At 40.1% G+C, this 18,552-nt stretch overlaps 1 protein-coding gene across 2 annotated transcripts in view; it reads right to left on the bottom strand.

Annotated features, from left to right (window-relative positions):
* The window catches only part of VPS39 (VPS39 subunit of HOPS complex), a 46,272-nt gene that overhangs the window by 10,068 nt on the left and 17,652 nt on the right, over positions 1-18,552 (bottom strand). For both annotated transcript variants that reach the window (XM_058738091.1, XM_058738090.1), the window contains 4 exons: positions 15,619-15,739; positions 15,390-15,510; positions 8,306-8,435; positions 1,223-1,365 (listed from right to left, as the gene is read on the bottom strand). In XM_058738091.1, the coding sequence (XP_058594074.1) occupies positions 1,223-1,365; positions 8,306-8,435; positions 15,390-15,510; positions 15,619-15,739 (515 nt within the window). The remainder of the gene's footprint in view (positions 1-1,222; positions 1,366-8,305; positions 8,436-15,389; positions 15,511-15,618; positions 15,740-18,552) is intronic.

The raw sequence follows: 18,552 nt of genomic DNA, 5'->3' as shown, positions 1-18,552 counted from the left end.
CCTCGACGTTGATGACTCAGGGTGGGGGTGGCTGTGGCAATTTCTTAAAATAAGACAATAATGAAATCTCCCACATCAACTGACTCTTCCTTTCAAGAATGATTTCTTGGGGGGCACCTGGGTAGCTCAGTAGGTTAAGCAACTGACTTCGGCTCAGGTCATGATCTCATGGTTTGTGAGTTCGAGCCCCGCGTTGGGCTCTGTGCTGACAGCTCGGAGCCTGGAGCCTGCTTTGGATTCTGTGTCTCCTTCTCTTTCTACCCCTCCCCTGCTCACACTCCGTCTCTCTCTTTCTCTCTCTCAAAAATAAATAAAGACTTTAAAAGAAAAAAAAGAATGGTTCCTTGGGGTGCCTGGGTTGCTTAGTCGGTTAAGCATCTGACTTTGACTCAGGTCTTGATCTCGCGGTTCATGAGTTCAAGCCCTGCATCAGGCTCTGTGCTGACAGCCTAGAACCTGGAGCCTGCTTCGGATTCTGTGTCTCCCTCTCTCTCTGCTCCCCTCCCGCTCATGCTCTGGTCTCTGTCTCTCAAAAATAAACATTAAAAAAAAAAATTAAAAAGACCAATGATCACAGATCATAATTATAAATAATAATGAAAAAGTTTGAAATATTGTGAGAATTACCAAAATGTGACACAGAGACACGAAGTGAGTAAATGTTTTTGGAAAAATGGTGCCGACAGACTTGCTCAATGCTGGGTTGGCACAAACCTTTAATTTGTTTAAAAAAAAAAAAAAAGCATCTGTGAAGCACAATAAAGAAGGCTAGTGTGGCTCTAAAGATCTAGAAGGACAACAATATAATGATTACTTTTCTCTGGGTGGGAGAGTTATCAGTGATTTGCACTCTTGCTTTATATTTTCCTGGGGAAAGCACATATTTTTCCACAAGTACGTATGCTCCAAAAAAGTGTTTCAAAAAAATTATTATTTTCTATCAACTAAAATTTGTTCTTTTTAGTTCCTTTAACACCTTAGCGTAAATTTACCAGAAATCAAGTAAATTTCCTGGTATTAAGATTTGGCAACAAATAGCTCAATGGTATTAATGAACAGGGAGATGAAGGAGAATGAAATGTGTGAGCCCACCGTGATTGCTACAGGATTCATTTACAGAATATGCCTGTGGTTTAGAGAAGGCCCTCACTTCCATGTCATAGAAAAGCAGGTTCTAGAAGTCCCAGGCAAACTCTTCCACACACCTCTGTACTATACCTACCTGTGTCAGGTAGTCAATCAGAGCTAAGTGTGCCTTCTCCAATTCAGCCCCCGAGAGCACAGGCAGTGGGTTAGGGTACTGCAGCTGTTTCCTGTAGTCTGTGGGCAGCAGGTCCGGGTACAGGCCCATCACATGGGTAGGATCTAAACGGAAGGTAAACGTGATTGCCCAGGAAGAATCATGTAGCAATTTAAGGAGCCAATAAAATGAGACTATTATTATGGCAAAATAAGTTCCAGACTGATTTTTTTTGAGGATTTTTTTTTTAATCTTTTAAGTAATCTCTACACCCAACATGGAGCTTGAACTCACAACTCTGAGATCAAGAGTCACATGCTCCACCAACTGGAGCCACCCAGGCTCCCCCAAGATGGGCTTTTTAAAAAAAGGAATGACTCCAAGTTCATAACGACTCAATGAGCTATATACACTTACATAATTTGAGCACTATTTACATTTCACCAAACCATCACAAAAATGGCTTGACTCTACATTCCATTCATGGACACATACACATACGCAGAATTCGAACTGAAAATTTATGAGCTCTCTGAAAATGGAGAAAAACTTTTCCAGGAAAAACTGATAAGGCAATTAAAGTTGAAAAGATCAATGACCTTATCTGTCAAAAAAGGAATATTACTAAAACAAATGGCCAAACGATAGGCTAGGGCATATATTTGCAGCATATATGGCAAGAGATTATTAAGTTGATTATATAAAACAAATCCACACAAATTGGTAAAAAAAAAAAAAAAAAAAAAGAATAAATTTCATTTGATGAACAGGCAAAAGACATGAACATCTGACAAGAAAATAATATAAGTGGGAAAGCATTCTGTTACATTAAGAATCAAAACAGTACAGGGAGTCTTGGGGGGTTCAGCTGGTTAAATTTCTGACTTTGGCTCAGGTCATGATCTCATGGCTCGTAGGTTCAAGGCCCACTGAGCTGTCAGCACAGAGCCTGGAGCCTGCTTCGGATTCTGTGTCTCCCTCTCACTCTGCCCCTCCCTGCTCATGCTCTGTCTCTCTCTCTCAAAAATAAAAAAAACAGTAAAAAAATTTAATAAAAGAAAACAGTACACACTAAAAACATGTACACATTTTTATATCCATTTAATTAGTAAAAAAAAAAATTTATATGATACTACCCAGTGCTTGAAATATTATGAAACTGAATCCTTTTTACACTGTCAAGGCAAAAAATACTGCTACCTCAATAAGGAAAAAAGCACCTGGACCCACTAATCCCACTTCTAGGAGTTCACTCTAACAAAACAGTCTACAAATGGGAGGGGGAAAACACATCTGAATGAACAGGTAATGTTATCATCATTATTTGCAACAATGCAATTCTGGAAACAATGTGGAATTTCTTCAGCAGCAGAAATAAGAACATATTTTTCATTCGACTAAGAGATTATAATGCAATCATCACAAATTATAATTATGAAGGGCACACAGCAACATGAAAAAACGCTCTAACAATTTTACGTGACAAAAGCTATAAAAGTGTACACCTTTATGATTATAATTACATTAAGATGTGGACATGTGGAAAAAGTTTGGATGAGAAGGAGACAAAGTGAGAGTCAAGGCTAGATCTGGAGTAAGCTTTGTTTCCTTTAACACCGTAATAATGTTTTGTACTAGCATTACTTTATTTTCATTAAAAAAAAATTTTTTTTTAAAGTTGGAGGAACATGAGAAGGCCATGTCCCTTCTGTAAGGAGGCAAGCACCACACAAACAGACCAGAAGAGAAATGCTACACAGCCTGAACCCTCCAGGACCCACATCATCCCCAAGGAACCTGTGTCTGGCCACAAAATTTCTGCCCAGCCAGGAAGACCGTGTTCCTCAAAATCAGAGAATCATGATAATGTGAGGAAGACACTCGTGAGAAGCAGCACCTGAATGGCCGAATGGGACAGTTGACAGTTGTACGTGGTGGCCACACAGAAACACAGTCTAAGGAAAGAAGACGGCTGTTGGGGAGCTGGAAGGAAGGGTGGCCCACAGTGTGAGCCTCCATCAGCCTCCTGCACCACAGTGTGTGTCTACAAACAGGGCTCTGATGGTGTCATTGTACTTAAAACCGTGTGCCCAAAGCCAATCACCCAAAGCCTCCAATATGATGTCTGAACTCCCTTGCAGCATTCAAGGTCCTCTGAAATTTGGCCCCAGCTTCTCCTTCTAGCGTGATCTATCCAGTGCCACAAACATCCCACTGAGCTGTGGTTCACAGATCCTCAGACACAACTGTGTCCTCCCGCCACCTGCCTTCCTTTACACTCTCCTTTCCCCTGTATCTTCCAGGGCCCAGGTCACCTCCTCTCTCCCCTCCTCTTGAGACCTCCTGACTCAGTTCTCCACAAGCCTGAAGACCTATTTCACGCTTATTCCAATGTTTTACTGAGCAGTTTTACATGCAACCTCTTTATGGACACACAACATGTCTTATTTATCCGTGAAGCCCAGGACTGAAGGCAGAGCTGGTGCTGACCAGGCTTATCTGATCTTCCTTTGGGCTGAGTCCAGGATTATGCCACACATCAAATCCCCAGTAATACAGACAAGTAATTAACAATGGGATTATATTTCTTATACAGAACAAATGATACAGATCAACTCTGCTCTGGCCACATGGATCTGGCTGCTCCCTGAACATTTCAACCTCACTGCCTTTCCACTAGCCATTCCCTCTGCCTGCAGTGCACCTCCCCAGACGTGTGCCTGCTTCAATAGCCTCCTTCAGTCCCTAACTTCTCAGAGATGCCTTCCCTGATCATTTAATCTCAAATTTCAATGCTAATTCTTATCTTCAGTACTCCTTACCCCCCTTCTCCTGTTTTATTTTTCTTAGGACTTACCACTTCCCAACATATTATAATTTTGCTTGTTTATTTCGTTGTCTGCCCTGTCTCCATCAGAATATAAGCGCACGACACGGTATCCAGAATTGTCTTCAGTGCATGGTAGAAGCTTGATAAAATTTTTGTTGACTGAATAATGAATATACTATGTGAACCAATTCAACAGGCTCAATTTCAAGATCTAGATATGGGCTTCAAGAAATACAAAAATTATCTTATTCATATCATACTCAACCACTCAAGACTCCAAAACCCCAGGGCCTCAATGCAGTGTGTGTTCTTATCAAGCCATCATGCAAATACCGGCAGCACTTACCTTTCTATTTTGCATTAGAGCTTTTTATGTACAAGTTGTGGATTACCACAAGGAAATACTGCTAAAATATTGGTTCTTAAACATCTTTAGGATCTAAAACATCTTAAAGAATTTGATAAAAGGTCCTGATCCTCTCTCTAGAAAAACCCACACATGAAAAAATTTTTGTATCAAGTCTAGGGTGGTTTATAGATTTGATAAAGCCCACTCACAGGTCCCATGTCCCCAGTGGCAGGAGACACAGCTTCTTTCTGACTCATAAAAGCTAGAAATAGGACACCCTTGTAAGAAGCCTATCCGTGGAACACAGGAAAGGGCAGGAAAGCAAACCTGGGCCCAGTCCATCCTATACTAGAGGGATGAAAGGACACTGGGCCCGGTAGTATTATATTCCAGCCATTTGAGACTGTTTTCTGCAGCCTGGCCTCGCTCTGGCTCAGAACATGCCTCCACAAAACTTCCTTTTGCTCCCATTCCGTGCTCTTGAAGCATTCTTCTGACTTGGCATCCCAGGTACACTCTTTTCTGCTACAACCTGAGTTTCTTTCATGTGAATTAGTTCATGCACAGTTGGCAAGTGGGAGAATGAGATCATTGTGAGGCAAAAATTGTGTCCATTCGTATGCAAAATTTCCCCAACTTGTTAGTGTTTTCAAGTGACCAGGCAAGCTTCCTCATAATTAAAGAGAAAGCCTAATTATACTGGGAGACCTAAAGAAAGGAACTTAAAAGTGACCTTTTTTAGCCCAGGGAGTGGCTGGTTAGTAGCTTCAAAACCGCTACACTTTCTACTAAGTTAAACCACCTGCAAAAGCTGAGAGTCAAAATAAAGCAAAGATGTTCTCCCCATATTAATTATTTGAGGGCTTCATAAAGAAGTCTATATCCAGGATGAGACGCTTTATTTTGATGAAACTAGTTTCTATTAGAAGCAAATATTCTCAAAGATTTGTATCTCAAAGATTTGTATCTCAAAGGAGAAAGCACAGCCCCAGGATTCAAGATTGCCAAGCACTGTCATGCTGGGTACCAACACCAGTGGGAATTTAGTTTTAGTAGGACCGTTATTGTTTTAATTAGTGTTCCATTTACAAAGTTGCCTATGTCTTGAGTGGTCTGCCCCAGTCCCATTTTTCCCACAAGCCCTGTTATGTCCCATTAAGGATTTATTTATTTTAAACTTTGAGAGAGAGAGAGAGAGAGAGAGAGAGACAGAGACAGAGAACAAGAGAGGAGAGGGGCAGAGAGAGAGAGAATCCTGTGCTGTTAGAGCACAGGCCAACATGGGGCTCAATCTCATGAACTGTAAGATCATGACTTGAGCCGAAATCAAGAGTCAGATGCTTAACCGACTGAGCCACCCAGGTGCCCCTACAGGAGTTATTTATTATAGAATATAAGGTTTTGCAGAACCCCATTCAAAGCATCATAACAAAATGCCTGTACCTCAATACACATAAAAAAGAGCGCCCTGGGTGCCCTGTATGAATATTCTAGCCACTGGAAAGAGATCTGGCCTCTCTACTGTAAATAAATAAAGGGATATTCTGTTAATATATTGGTCTCATGTGATTTTCGTCAGGGTCAGACTACACTGGTAGTCCGATGATCTCTGGATATACTAAGAACATCCACTTCTGGACCTGAGGACCAGACCTTAGTCTGAGGTCAATGGAGATGCTGCCCACTAGACAACATCACCACCAGCACACCTCCTGCCACTGGTAAGGGTCCACTTGGGCCTTAGTTCCCTACAAGACTGCTCTTTGAAAGCAGAATTTGTCTGGTTATAGTTGCTTGGAGCCCAGTGGAGTGCACTGTATTTGTGGAATGAATAAATTAAAAGATACTAACTTCATTAAGACTGACTTTAAAGCTTTAGGATTGGGGTTCAATTATCATTGGTACATAGAAAAAGTACCAAGTTACTATGATATTTATAGCTTATTATTCCAGGGTTTTCCCAAAGAGCTGGTAGTACACTGAAGATAAATGTCCCAAATGAGTTCATTCGGAGGAAGGATGGTACAAATTTACTGATTCAGGTTGCCCAGCTTCCACCCCCCTTCTTAAATAGGTGAGCTCCTTCTTCCATACCACATGTGGTCTTGGAGAATAGTTCTAGGCACCTACGTTTGCCTTCAGAAGCAAAGGGTAGCCACAACCTCTTTCCCCACCCCTAGTAAAGTCAGAAGATGTGAGACTCTGACCCAATCCTGGTCAATTGGATACCCTTGATCTTGAGAAAGTGACTCAAGGATGACAAGCAGTTATGGTACACACCAACAAAGGTCACAGCCTACATGGTTCTTTTATGTAATGTTGATACTCCTCCAGCAAGAGGTAGGGTCTGTGTTCCCCTGCCTTGAACATATAAGAATATGGCAGAAGTGACTATGATAAAAGGCACTGAGGCTTCCACTGAGGTCTCTTGGATTGTTCACACCAGGAAAAGCCAGTCACTAGGAATGAGGACACTCAGAGGGACCCACCTGGATAAGTACTGAGGCCTCCAGCTCACAACCAGCACCAACTTGTCAGCTATGAGAATGAGCCACTCTGGAATTGGATCCTCTAGCCTAGTCAGGACTCCAGATGAAGATAGCCGAGCCAACATACAACTACAACCACACGAGAGATCCCAAGCAACAACTGCCTAGCTGATTTCCTTCCCAAATTCCTAACCATAACACATACCGGGAGAGATAACAGATGATTTGTTATTTTACGCCACTAAGCTTTGGGGTGATTTGTTACATGGTATTAGATAGCTAATACAAGCTGGTGAGGGGCAATTTGCATTGAGGATGTGGTAACAGGCAGTAGCAACAGCTCAGGAAGTAACTGTGCCAGTGGAGGACTGCTCAGCCTGTCCTGGTTCCAAAGGGATTGCTGTCCAGCTTCCTGCTTCTTGTTGGGAGGTTCTCTGGAGCTCCCTTGGTTCCTATCATTCCCAAGCCTGGTCTCCATTAATTTTGTGTCTACCTACCATTCTCTTAATATTCCAAGAAACCACGCTTCATTTATCCAGATACTGCTTTAATTAACCAGAACTGGTCTCCACTGCTCACAACCAAGAACCTTAACTGATACAGGGAATTATCTTTAGCTCATTATTGGCCAATGATGAGGGAAGGAGAAAAAAAGGCAAAACAAAAGAAGAAGGGATAAATATTATATAGAGTCAAACCAAGTATATATAAACGGACCTAAATTAAGCAAAAATAGAATGTACAGAAACAAAACAATTTAATACTAACAACAAGCTAACTTTATTTGGCATTTATCCCGTACCATGCACTGTTCTAAGCACTTTACATAATCTTCACAATGCTTTGAGATAAGTATTATTATTCACCCTGCTTTGCAGAGGAGAAAACTGGAACACAGAGAGGTCCGCTAACTTTGCCTGAAGTCAGCAGTCAGACTCCAGCGTCCCTGCCCCTCACAACCATGTTCTAATGTCTAGAGAGTTTGTAGGTCTCTGAGAACAGGAAGGGCTTTGCAGCACTGCCTTGTGTGACTCTCAAAAGTAACCTACTGTTTAATCCTACTAAGCTCAGGTCAGGGACTTTTGCCTAGAACGGCATTCAATAAATACTAGATGACTGAATACACACTTGTTCACTTGAATTACTTTCTGTTTTCTTTCTCTAATGGCAAGGGTAAACCACTGTGGGCAACTGGAAGTCTGTGTTTATGGGTGAGACCAGATGCACAAGATGAGGGCTGTAAATATATAACCTGTGGTCACCCACCAGATCCTGTGAGGCATGAGGATCAATTGACATTAGCACTGGTCTCAGATGTCTAGTATCACTTCTTCTGTGCTTCCCAGTTTCCCTTCCCTCCATGAAGTCCTTATCCCAGGGCCATACCCGCTTGTTACCTGTGCCAAGCTTAGCAAAGACCTGCATGGACTCATCAAAACGCTTCTGGCAGAAGAGGTTGAAGGCATACAAGTTCTTAATGTGATGGATCTGTTGCTGCTTTTCACTGTCGGAATCATCTTTCATTTCCTAGTAAGACAGCAGAATAGGTAAGAGTTCACTCACTCACCAAATATTTATTCAGTATATACTAGGTACTAGACACACCCTATGAGGCCCACATACCAAAGTGTACAAGACAGCCACATGGCATCTGCCCTCATAGACTGCGCTGATATTCTAACCAAAAGACTGAGAAGAAATTATGTAATTAAAATATAACTGGGTTTCCACAAAATATGTGTGACCTGTATTCCTGAAAATTGTCAAGGTCATGAAAAATAAGGAAAGATTAAGAAACTGTCACAGATCAGAGGTCACTGAAGACATACAACAGCTAAATACAACGTGATTTCTGGACTTGAAACTGGAACAGAAAAAGGGCGTTACGTTAATGGAAAAACTGGTGAAATCTGAGTCAAGTCTAGAGTTTAGTTTAAAAACACAAAAAAATCAAAACCAAAACAAAACAGGGTGAGTGATGACAGAAGCACATGGGAGGGGTATCTAGTCTAGTCTAAGCAGTGGGTCTGAGAAGGACACCAAGAGGAATGTGGACTAAGACATAGGCTGAGCTGGAGTTAACCAGGGGAGTCTGGGCAGCTGACAGATGGAAGGGAAGAAGAGTGTGTTTTCCCAGCAAGGAGGACAGCACGTGTGCAAGGCCCTAAAGTGACAGAGGGAATCCAGGCATGCTCAAGGATCAAAGGACATTTAACGTAGCTGGCACAGTAGGGACAGGTGCTGTTCACAGTAAGCTATTTATTATTTTTGTTTCTCCCTTATAACCCTTCATTCCCCTTATATTCCTTTAAACCCATCTTTAGGTTTAATTTCTTCCTTCAAACTGTCTTTCCATTTTTCCCTTCTTTTCCTTTCCTTGTGCCATCTATTGCCTTGTCTAGACCACCATCACCATGCGGCCACACCTGGTCTAAGCCCTCTTGGGTGCTTTACAGGCTTTCAAAACCTGGCACAGCCTCCTTATCTGGATTATTCCCAGACATTCAAGCATCACTCTCTGCTCCAGTCAGGATGGGCTCCAAACGGTTTCCACACTTGTTTTCACTTCTTCAACTTCCTCAGGCTCTTAGCATTCTCTGTTTCCTCACCTGATTCTGATCTATTCAGAAAGGGTCCAACCTGGGGATGCCATGTCCAGCCAACAGGGAACTGCCCCTTGGCTAAAATTTTGCTCCATGTTTTGTCAATGGTAAAAACTTTAGTATGTTAATTGTCCTCTGAAAGTTTCATGTAGTTCTTTAATTTCTTTACAGAAAAAATAGGTTCCTCAAGAGCGAAGATGGTATTAACCAACCTTCTTTCATCACAGCACAGGATACCTACTAAGCACAAGTCTAGAAAAGAGAAGGAAAAATGGAAACCCACTTCTACCTTCTCCACTGAAGATTAAACACACAACCTGCAGCAGGAAGATCACTGAAAAGACCCAAGATCTTCCTGTGGAGAAAAATAAGATACTAAAAAAGCTACGCGCTGCATCATACCCTTTAAAGTTCAAAAACTAAATACATATTCTAGCACACAGATATATGTAAATGATTAAACAAGAAGCAACTTCTTAAAATTTAACTACAGGGGCGCCTGGCTGGCTCAGTCAGTTAAGCGTCTGACTCTTGGTTTCGGCTCAGGTCATGATCTCACAGTTCGTGAGTTCAAGCCCCACATCCGGTTCCACGCTAATAGTGCTGAGCCTGCTTTGCAATCTCTCTCTCTTTCTCTCTGCTTCTCCCTGCTCATGCTCTCTATCTCTCTAAATAAATAAATAAACTTAAAAGGAATTTTTAAATTTAACTCCAGTACAGGGATGCCTGGGTGGCTCAGTCGGCTGAACATCCGACTCTTGATTTCAGCTCAGGTCATGATCTTAGGGTTGTGGGATTCAGCTTCACATTGGGCTCTGCAATGAGTGTGGAGCCTGCTTGGGATTCTTTCTTTCTCTTTCTCTCTCTCTCTCTCTTTCCCTTTGCCACTCTCCCCACTTGCACTCTCTAAAAATAAAAAAAAAAATAAAAAAACATTTAAAATTTACTTCCAGTACAATTAACGTAGTATTATATTAGTTTCAGGTGTACAATATGGTGAGTTGACAATTCTATACAATACTCAGTGCTCATCACGATATGTGTACTCTTTTTTAAAAATGTTTATTTATTAGAGAGTACATAGATGCGCACATACGTATGGGAGGGACAGAGAGAATCTCAAGCAGTCTCCGTGCTCACACAGGGCTCAATCTCATGAACTGTGAGATCATGACGTGAGCCAAAATCAAGAGTCTGATGCTTAACCACCTGAGCCACCCAGGCACCCCATGATACGTGTACTCTTAATCCCTTTCACTTATTTTCCCTCATCTACCCACCCTTCTGATAACTACCAGTTTGTTCTCTATAGTTAAGAATCTGTTTTTGTGGTTTGTCTCTTTTTTTCTTTGGTCTTTTGCTTCTTAAATTGCACATATAAGTTGAATCATATGGTATTTGTCTTTCCCTAACTGACTTATTTCACTTAGCATTATACTCTCTAGATCCCTCCATGTTGTTGCAAATGGCAAGATTTCATTCTTTTTATGGCTGAAAAATATTCCACTGTGTATATATACCACATCTTCTTCATCCACTCATCTATCAATGGACACTTACATTGCTACTGTAAATAATGCAATAAACACAGGGGTCCATATATCTTTTAGAATCAGTGTTTTTGTGTTCTTTGAGTAAATTCCAGTAGTTGAATTACTGAATCATATAATAGTTCTATTTTTAATTTTTTGAGGAAACTTCATACTGTTTTCCACAGTAGCTATACCAATTTGCATTCCCACAACAGTGCATGAAGGCTCCAGTTTTTCTCCACATCCTCACCAACACTTGTTGTTTCTTATGTTGTTGATTTTAGCCATTCTGACAGGTATGATGCATCATCTCATTGTGGTTTTAATTTGCATTTCCCTAATGAGGAGTGATGTTGAGCATCTTTTCAAATGTCTGCTGGCCATCTGTATGGCTTCTCTGGAGAATGTCTGTTCACGCTTTCTGCCCATTTTTAAACTGAATTATTTTTTGGGTGTTGAGTTATATCAGTTCTTTATATATTTTGGATACTAATCCTTTATCAGGTATGTCATTTGCAAGTATCTTCTTTCATTTAGTAGGTTGTCTTTTAGTTTTGTTGACTGTTTCCTTTGCTGTGCAGAAGCTTTTTATTTTGATGTAGTCCCAATAGTTTGTTTTTGCTTGTGTCCCTTGCCTAAGGAGACATATCTAGAAAAAGGTTGCTATGATCAATTTCAGAGAAATTACTGCCTGTGTTCTTCTAGGATTTTTACGATTTCAGGTCTCACATTTAGGTCTTTAATCCATTTTGACCTTATTTTTTTGTGTATAGTGTAAGAAAGGGGTCCAGTTTCAATCTTTTGCATGCTGTTGCCTAGTTTTTCTACCACCATTTTTTGAAGAGATTGTTTTTTACCCATTGTATATTCTTGCCTCTTTTGTTGAAGAGTAATTGACCATATAATCATGGGTTTATTTCTGGGCTCTCTATTCTGTTCCATTTATCTATGTGTCTGTTTTTTGTGTATTATAGTGCTTTTGTTAATACAGCTTTGTAGCATATCTTGAAATCTAGGATTGTGATACCTCCAGTTTCATTTCTTCCTCGTTTTCAAAACTGCTTTGGCTATTTAGGGTCTTTTGTGGTTCCATACAAATTTTAGAACTGTTTGTTCTAGTTCTGTGGAAAATGCTATTGGTATTTTTATAGAGATTGCATTAAGTCTATAGATTACTTTGGACAGAATGGACATTTTAACATTTGTTCTTCCAGTTAGTGAGGATGGAATATCTTTCCATTTGTTTGTGTCACTGTCAATTTCTTTCATCAGTGTTTTACAGTTTTCAGAGTACAGATCTTTGACCTCCTTGGTTAAGTTTATTCCTAGGTATTTTATTATTTTTGGTGCAATTGTAAATGGAATTGTTTTCTTAATTTCTCTTTCCTCTATTTCATTATTAGTGTGTAGAAATGTAACAGATTTCTGTAGACTGATTTTGCATCCTGAAACTTTACTGAATTCATTTATCAATTCAAGCAGTTTCTTGGTGGAATCTTTTGGGTTTTCTATATACAGTATCATGTCATCTGTAAACAGTGATACTTTTACTTCTTCCATACTGATTTGGATGCCTTTATTTCTTTTTGTTGTCTGACTTCTATGGCTAGGACTTCCAGTACTATGTTGAACAAAGCAGTGACAGTGGACAACCTCACCTTGTTCCTGACCTTAGGGAAAAGGCTCTCAGTTTTTTTCCCCATTAAGGATGATATTAGCTGCGGGTTCTTCATATATGATATTGAGGTACAGTCCCTCTAAACCTATTCTGTTGAGAGTTTTTTATGAATGGATACTGTACTTTGGCAAATGCTTTTTCTGTGTCTACTCAAATGATCATATGATTCTTTATCCTTTCTCTTGATGTGACATAACACATTGATTAATTTGCAAATATTCAACCACCCTTGCAACCCAGGAAGAAATCCCACTTGATTGTGGTGAATGATTTTTAAAGTACTGTTGGATTCAGTTAGCTGGTATTTTATTGAGAATTTTTACATCTGTGTTCATCAGGGATATTGGCCTGTAGTTCTCTCTCTCTCTCTCTCTCTCTTTTTTTTTTTTTTTTGTAGTGTCTTTATCTGGTTGTGGTATCAGGGTAATGGCCTCATAGAATGGATTTGGAAGGTTTCCCTCCTTTTCTGTTTTTTTCAAATAGTTTGAGAAGAATATGTATTAACTCTTCTCTAAATGTTTGGTAGTATTCACCTGTGAAGCCATCTGGTCCTAGACTTTTGTTTTTTGGGAGGTTTTTTGTTTGTTTGTTTGTTTGTTTTTTAATTTTAGAGAGAGAGTGTGCAAGCAAGTAAGGGAGAGGGGCAGAGTGGGAGAATGAGGGAGAGAAAAAGGAAATCCTAAGCAGGCTCCACACTCAGCATGGAGCCTGGGGCATGGCTAATCCCACAACCCCGGGATCATGACCTGAGCCGAAATCAAGTGTTGGACACGCAACCAACTGAGCCACTCAGGCACCCCGGGAAGTTTTTTGATTACTAATTCAATTTCACTGCTGACAATCAGTCTGTTCAAATTTTCTATTTCTTCTTGATTCAGTCTTGGGAGGTTATAGGTTTCTAGGAATTTATCCATTTCTTTTATTTGTCCAATTTGTTGGCATATAATTTTTCATAATTTTCTTATAATCCTTCACATTTCTGTGTTGTCGATTGTTAATTCTCCTCTTCCTTATTTCATTTATTGGAGTCCTCTCTTTTTTGATGACTTTGGCTAATGGTTTATCAATTTTGATGATCTTTTCAAAGAACCAGCTCCTAGTTTCACTGATTTGTTTTATTGTTTTTTAGTTTCTATTTCATTTATTTCTGCTCTAATCTTTATTATTTCCTTCCTACTACTGGTTTGGGATTTTGTTTGTTCTTTTTCTAGCTCCTTTATGTGTAAAGTTAGATTGTTTATTTGAGATTTTTCAACAAGAAACACATTTTTAACGGGCGTGATAAATACAAATTTAATGGCTATGTCTTGAGGGAAGGTAGAGAGATGGGATGGGGAGGAACATATAGGTTATATAAGTTATTTTTCTTGGGTAAGATGGTGGATTCATGGGTATTATTTTTTTTTTTTAATTTTTTTTTTTTACATTTTATTTATTTTTGAGAAACAGAGTGAGACAAAGCGTGAGCGGGGGAGGGGCAGAGAGAGAAGGAGACAGAATCTGAAGCAGGCTCCAGGCTCTGAGCAAGCAGTCAGCACAGAGCCTGATGCGGGGCTTGCACCCACAAACTGTGAGATCATGACCTGAGCCGAAGTCGGACGCTCAACCCACTGAGCCACCCAGGCGCCCCATGGGTATTATTTTAAAAATGAAAATAAAATAACGGAGGGCAATGCATAGGTGGCAAAAAAAAAAAAAAAAATTAGTAAGATGTTAAATTAAATGCCCTAAGAAAGAAACAATCTTTATGGGATATTAAACATGTCTAACTATTAAGACTGGATTTTTGTTTTAAATCCAGAACATGTATATCCAAGATGAGTGTTACTTTTCAAAAGTATCTACCACATGTGACTACAAACATAAATTCCAAAACATGCAACCACTGCTTTCCTTTCAGAAAGAACTGACAAGATACTCTAAAAAGTAAGCTTTTAAAATACTATCTTCATAAAAATCTCTTTTACTAAATTAATTTAATGAGTAGGATCGGAATAATCTTTGGTTGTTTCCTAAACTCAAATCCACTCTCTACAGACAATAATCACCACTGGGGATGTTTAAAAGAATAAGACAAATCTCAGAGATCAGTCTCCAAAAGTTGGCAATGAGAGAAACACCAAAATAAGAGCATGGTTACTACTTGGCTATGAACCTCGGCTATGAACAATATCCCATGGAAACATTCAAGGACAGTGGCAGCCATAAAGAGTGCAGCCTTCTCAAATGCAGCAACATGAGGTGGTTTCAGAATACCTGAAGAAGGCCTGCCTATCCAAACACAGGGGAACTACTGTTGAAAGGGATTTTGAGTGGCCCTCCAGTTGTTGCATTTAACCAGACTGCGGTCTTACATTTATAATTGCTACGTTAATACCTGCACTGTCTTTAATTTTTCAAGGCTGTAATGTATCTATTAAATTATTTTATTGTCTTATTAATTCTAGGAGATATTTGGCATTCTTTTGCATTTTACAGATAAGCAAACCGAAAGTGTGAAATTATTTAGAGTTTATGGCAGCATCAGATCCCAAATCCAAGTCTCCTAACTTTCAGCTCTGTGCTTATTCTACCAGTCTAAACCAAATATAAACACCTAAACCAAAAAAACCTGCTTTGAACAATGAGAAAGGCAGACTCAGATCTATATCTCAGAAACAATACTTACTGCAAGCTGTAGAGCCAATTCAAACTGCTTGTCCTGGAGAAGCTGTTGGATTTGGGTTGCCATGGGGACAGGAATGAGTCTCCAAACAAAATGATTGCTGGCCACATAGATAATATTTGATCTGGGGGCAGGAATAAGAGTGTCAGCAAAAGGGCACAGGCTTTATGATGACATAGGTGATTTTAAAGCTTTACAATTGGCAGCTACAGTAAAAAAAGAAATTCCTTACCCTCCCGAAGTAATGAAGCGGGGCCTTTGCAATTCAATACTCTGGACCAGAAGCCTCGGTTCGAATGTTCGGATCTCCACATATCGAGGCAAAACTGCAATGATGTAGGGAGGCTGGTGCTCTAAACAAGAAAGAACACCTTGAATTGCAGATCTGGTCTATGAACTGCTTCAGTTTCCCATTTCTAAGCTGCACTTAAACAGGATCTCCCAATAGTCCACTAGTCAAATACCAAGTCAGGATCCTACATTGTAATATCCAAAGGGAAAAAATGTTTTGTCCAAGTGATGCTAAGAGAAATCTCTTGCACAAGAAGGATGCATCCAGCTTCGCTGACAGTGACCTGATCCCACTCCTACCATCTCCTCCAAAGGACTGGGTGAAAGCTTCACCTGCTCCCTTTCTCACCAGTCACAAAATTAAAGCAGAGAAAGGTCAGTGGCAGCTGCCCCTAACAATGCATCAGAGGGAGAATAAGGTTACATGACCTCTTCTTTCATTCTCTTAGGAAGGGCAGGAGGAAGGTAACTTCTTTTTTCCCTAAAATGAGGCTAACGAAAGAATTCCACATTTCTGGCCAAAGTTATTTCTGCTTAAGATTTTCACAGGGAAAAGATGCACACTCCACCTAATGCTTAATGGTTACAGAGAAGGTAGCTGGATGGCATTCTCAGGGTAGCAGTTTTCTACCACTGATGTGAGGTATCTAGAAAGTAGAGGAGTGGTTGCCAAGGGCTGAGGGAGAGAGAAATGGGTTGTTACTTAATAGATATGGAGTTTTAGTTTCGCAAGATGAAAATATTCTGAAATCTGTTGCATGACTGTATGAATATATGTAATGACTGAACTGTATGCTTAAAAATGGTTAAGGTGATAGACTTTATGTTATTTTCTATCACAAAACCGAAAATTTTTTAAATGTAAAAAAAATAGTAAGAAATGAACCACTAGATGGCATCATTATCAAAAAGAAATGTAACCTCAAAGAATGTATTTGTAGTTTCTTAGTCTGGCTAACTTCCTATGAATTTATTTTCCTCATTTATTTTCTGATAAAAAGTTTTTCATATTATGTTTGCAATTTACACTCTAAATACAGTAAAAAATTTACAGCCAGAAGGGACCTGGCCTAAGTAATACTTCTATCACTTTGAACACCATCACTGTTATTAGGCTGGTATTTTTCATCTTACAAAAAAAAATAAAGTAAAATAAATGTGGTTTTGTGTTGGATTTTTTTACTTTTCTTTTTTTGCTGGCCTCCTTTTTAAAAGCTAGTACAATTCCCTTTGGTGTTAATTTGTATAAATTTGAAAATTTCTCTCCTTTAATCTGGTCTAATTTAATGAAAAAGGTAATCTATAATAGAAGCACTCTTATCATTGCCCAGTCTCCTCAACTCTTTGACGATAGAGATGGTCTATATCTGTTTGTATCTTCAAAACTTGGCAGAGTGCCTGGTATACAGCAGATATATAACAAATTGCCAACAATGACAGTGATTCACCTATTCAGCAAGCATTTCCTAAAAGGCTATATGATGTCTCAGGCCCTACTCAAAGTGGATCAAGACATGAGTCCAGGGTTCACAGGGCTCCTATATGAGCACAGAAGACAGCTCAACTGTATCCAGTGAGACAGTGTCGGTACCATGACAGGGAAAGCTGAAAGAGCTTTGGAAGCAACAAGGGGAAGTGACTAATTCTGCCTGTGCATCAGAGAAGACTTCACAGGGGGAAGTGCCACTGAATAGGGCCTTGTCATGTGAGCTGGACAGGGCCAGGCAGAGAAGAAATCAAGAGACAACAGCACGTGTGATGATCACTCAGTGAGGGGGGTTCCACGATGACTGGAGCCTGGGTGAAGTGGTAAAGTTGAGAGCAGAAATATAAATGAAGTTTAAAATGCACACCATCTAAAGAGTTTAGTCTTCCTCTGTCCGGTGGTGATTCTCCCACCCTATCTAGAAAGAATGCCCTCTCCCCACCTCAGTATGTTAAGGCACAGAACTGTTTCTGAGAAACACTGCCAAAGGCAAAGGGCGCTAACAAAGGAACTCATACTAGGGAATCAGAAACATCCTTCAAGCGTATTACACACATCTTCATCAGTTCTCCCACAGCTCCTCTTCTGAAGGGAAAACAAGGGCCGCCTAGAATACCACACGAAGCTTCTCGCGCAGCTCTGAGCCCCTCAAACTTGTTAATATACATAATCTCGGGCCTTATAAAATATTGTCCTTTTGATTTACCTTCCTTCTGAACTGTTCATCTCTAACCACCACCAAAATACCCTAGAACCTGATGCTTTTATCCAAACATTTACCATTTAGGAATCTACTGCTCTGTGAGACCTTTGCACGGGCCTCTGACCGGCACTATCCTTATTCCTCCATAATTTGAGCCACCTGTTTTAGCCAGGGCAGTCTCCCTGCCTGGTCCAGTCCAATCGTACCTATGTAATGAAACTTCTTCCTGACAAGTTGAACAATGAACTTCCCCTTTCTCAACTACTGAATCTCAGCTCATCCAATTTAACCGCTCCAATGGTGCCTTATTTTATCTCTTTATCCAAGATGGAATCTTTACCTCCCCAGCTAGAGTCTTTAAAGATGGCATGTCTGTACGCCCCCCTCCGCAGTGGTAACTATTTTTAAAATGCTCACTGTCCTGACTGAACATGAATTGCTGCAAGGGTGGTCACATGCTTCCAGGCAATGCCACTGCTGAGAGCCTGAGGCAGGTGTAGGAGCAGAAACCCTTAAGATGGAGGGCAGAGACTGACATCTAAATGCAATGTGCACCTCCAAGCTACAAAAGCAGAAGCAATAACCACCACATCAAAAACACTTCAATATTGAGTTGCATGTATTACAGGAATAAATAAGGAATTACCACTAATTTCCAAATGTAATCTATCTGGCAGAGGACACAA

The sequence above is a fragment of the Neofelis nebulosa genome, chromosome 7, assembly GCF_028018385.1.
Source record: "Neofelis nebulosa isolate mNeoNeb1 chromosome 7, mNeoNeb1.pri, whole genome shotgun sequence".
Lineage (NCBI taxonomy): Eukaryota > Metazoa > Chordata > Mammalia > Carnivora > Felidae > Neofelis > Neofelis nebulosa.
Note: the sequence above shows the minus strand (reverse complement) of the source record. Positions and strands in the feature narration are given on the sequence as shown.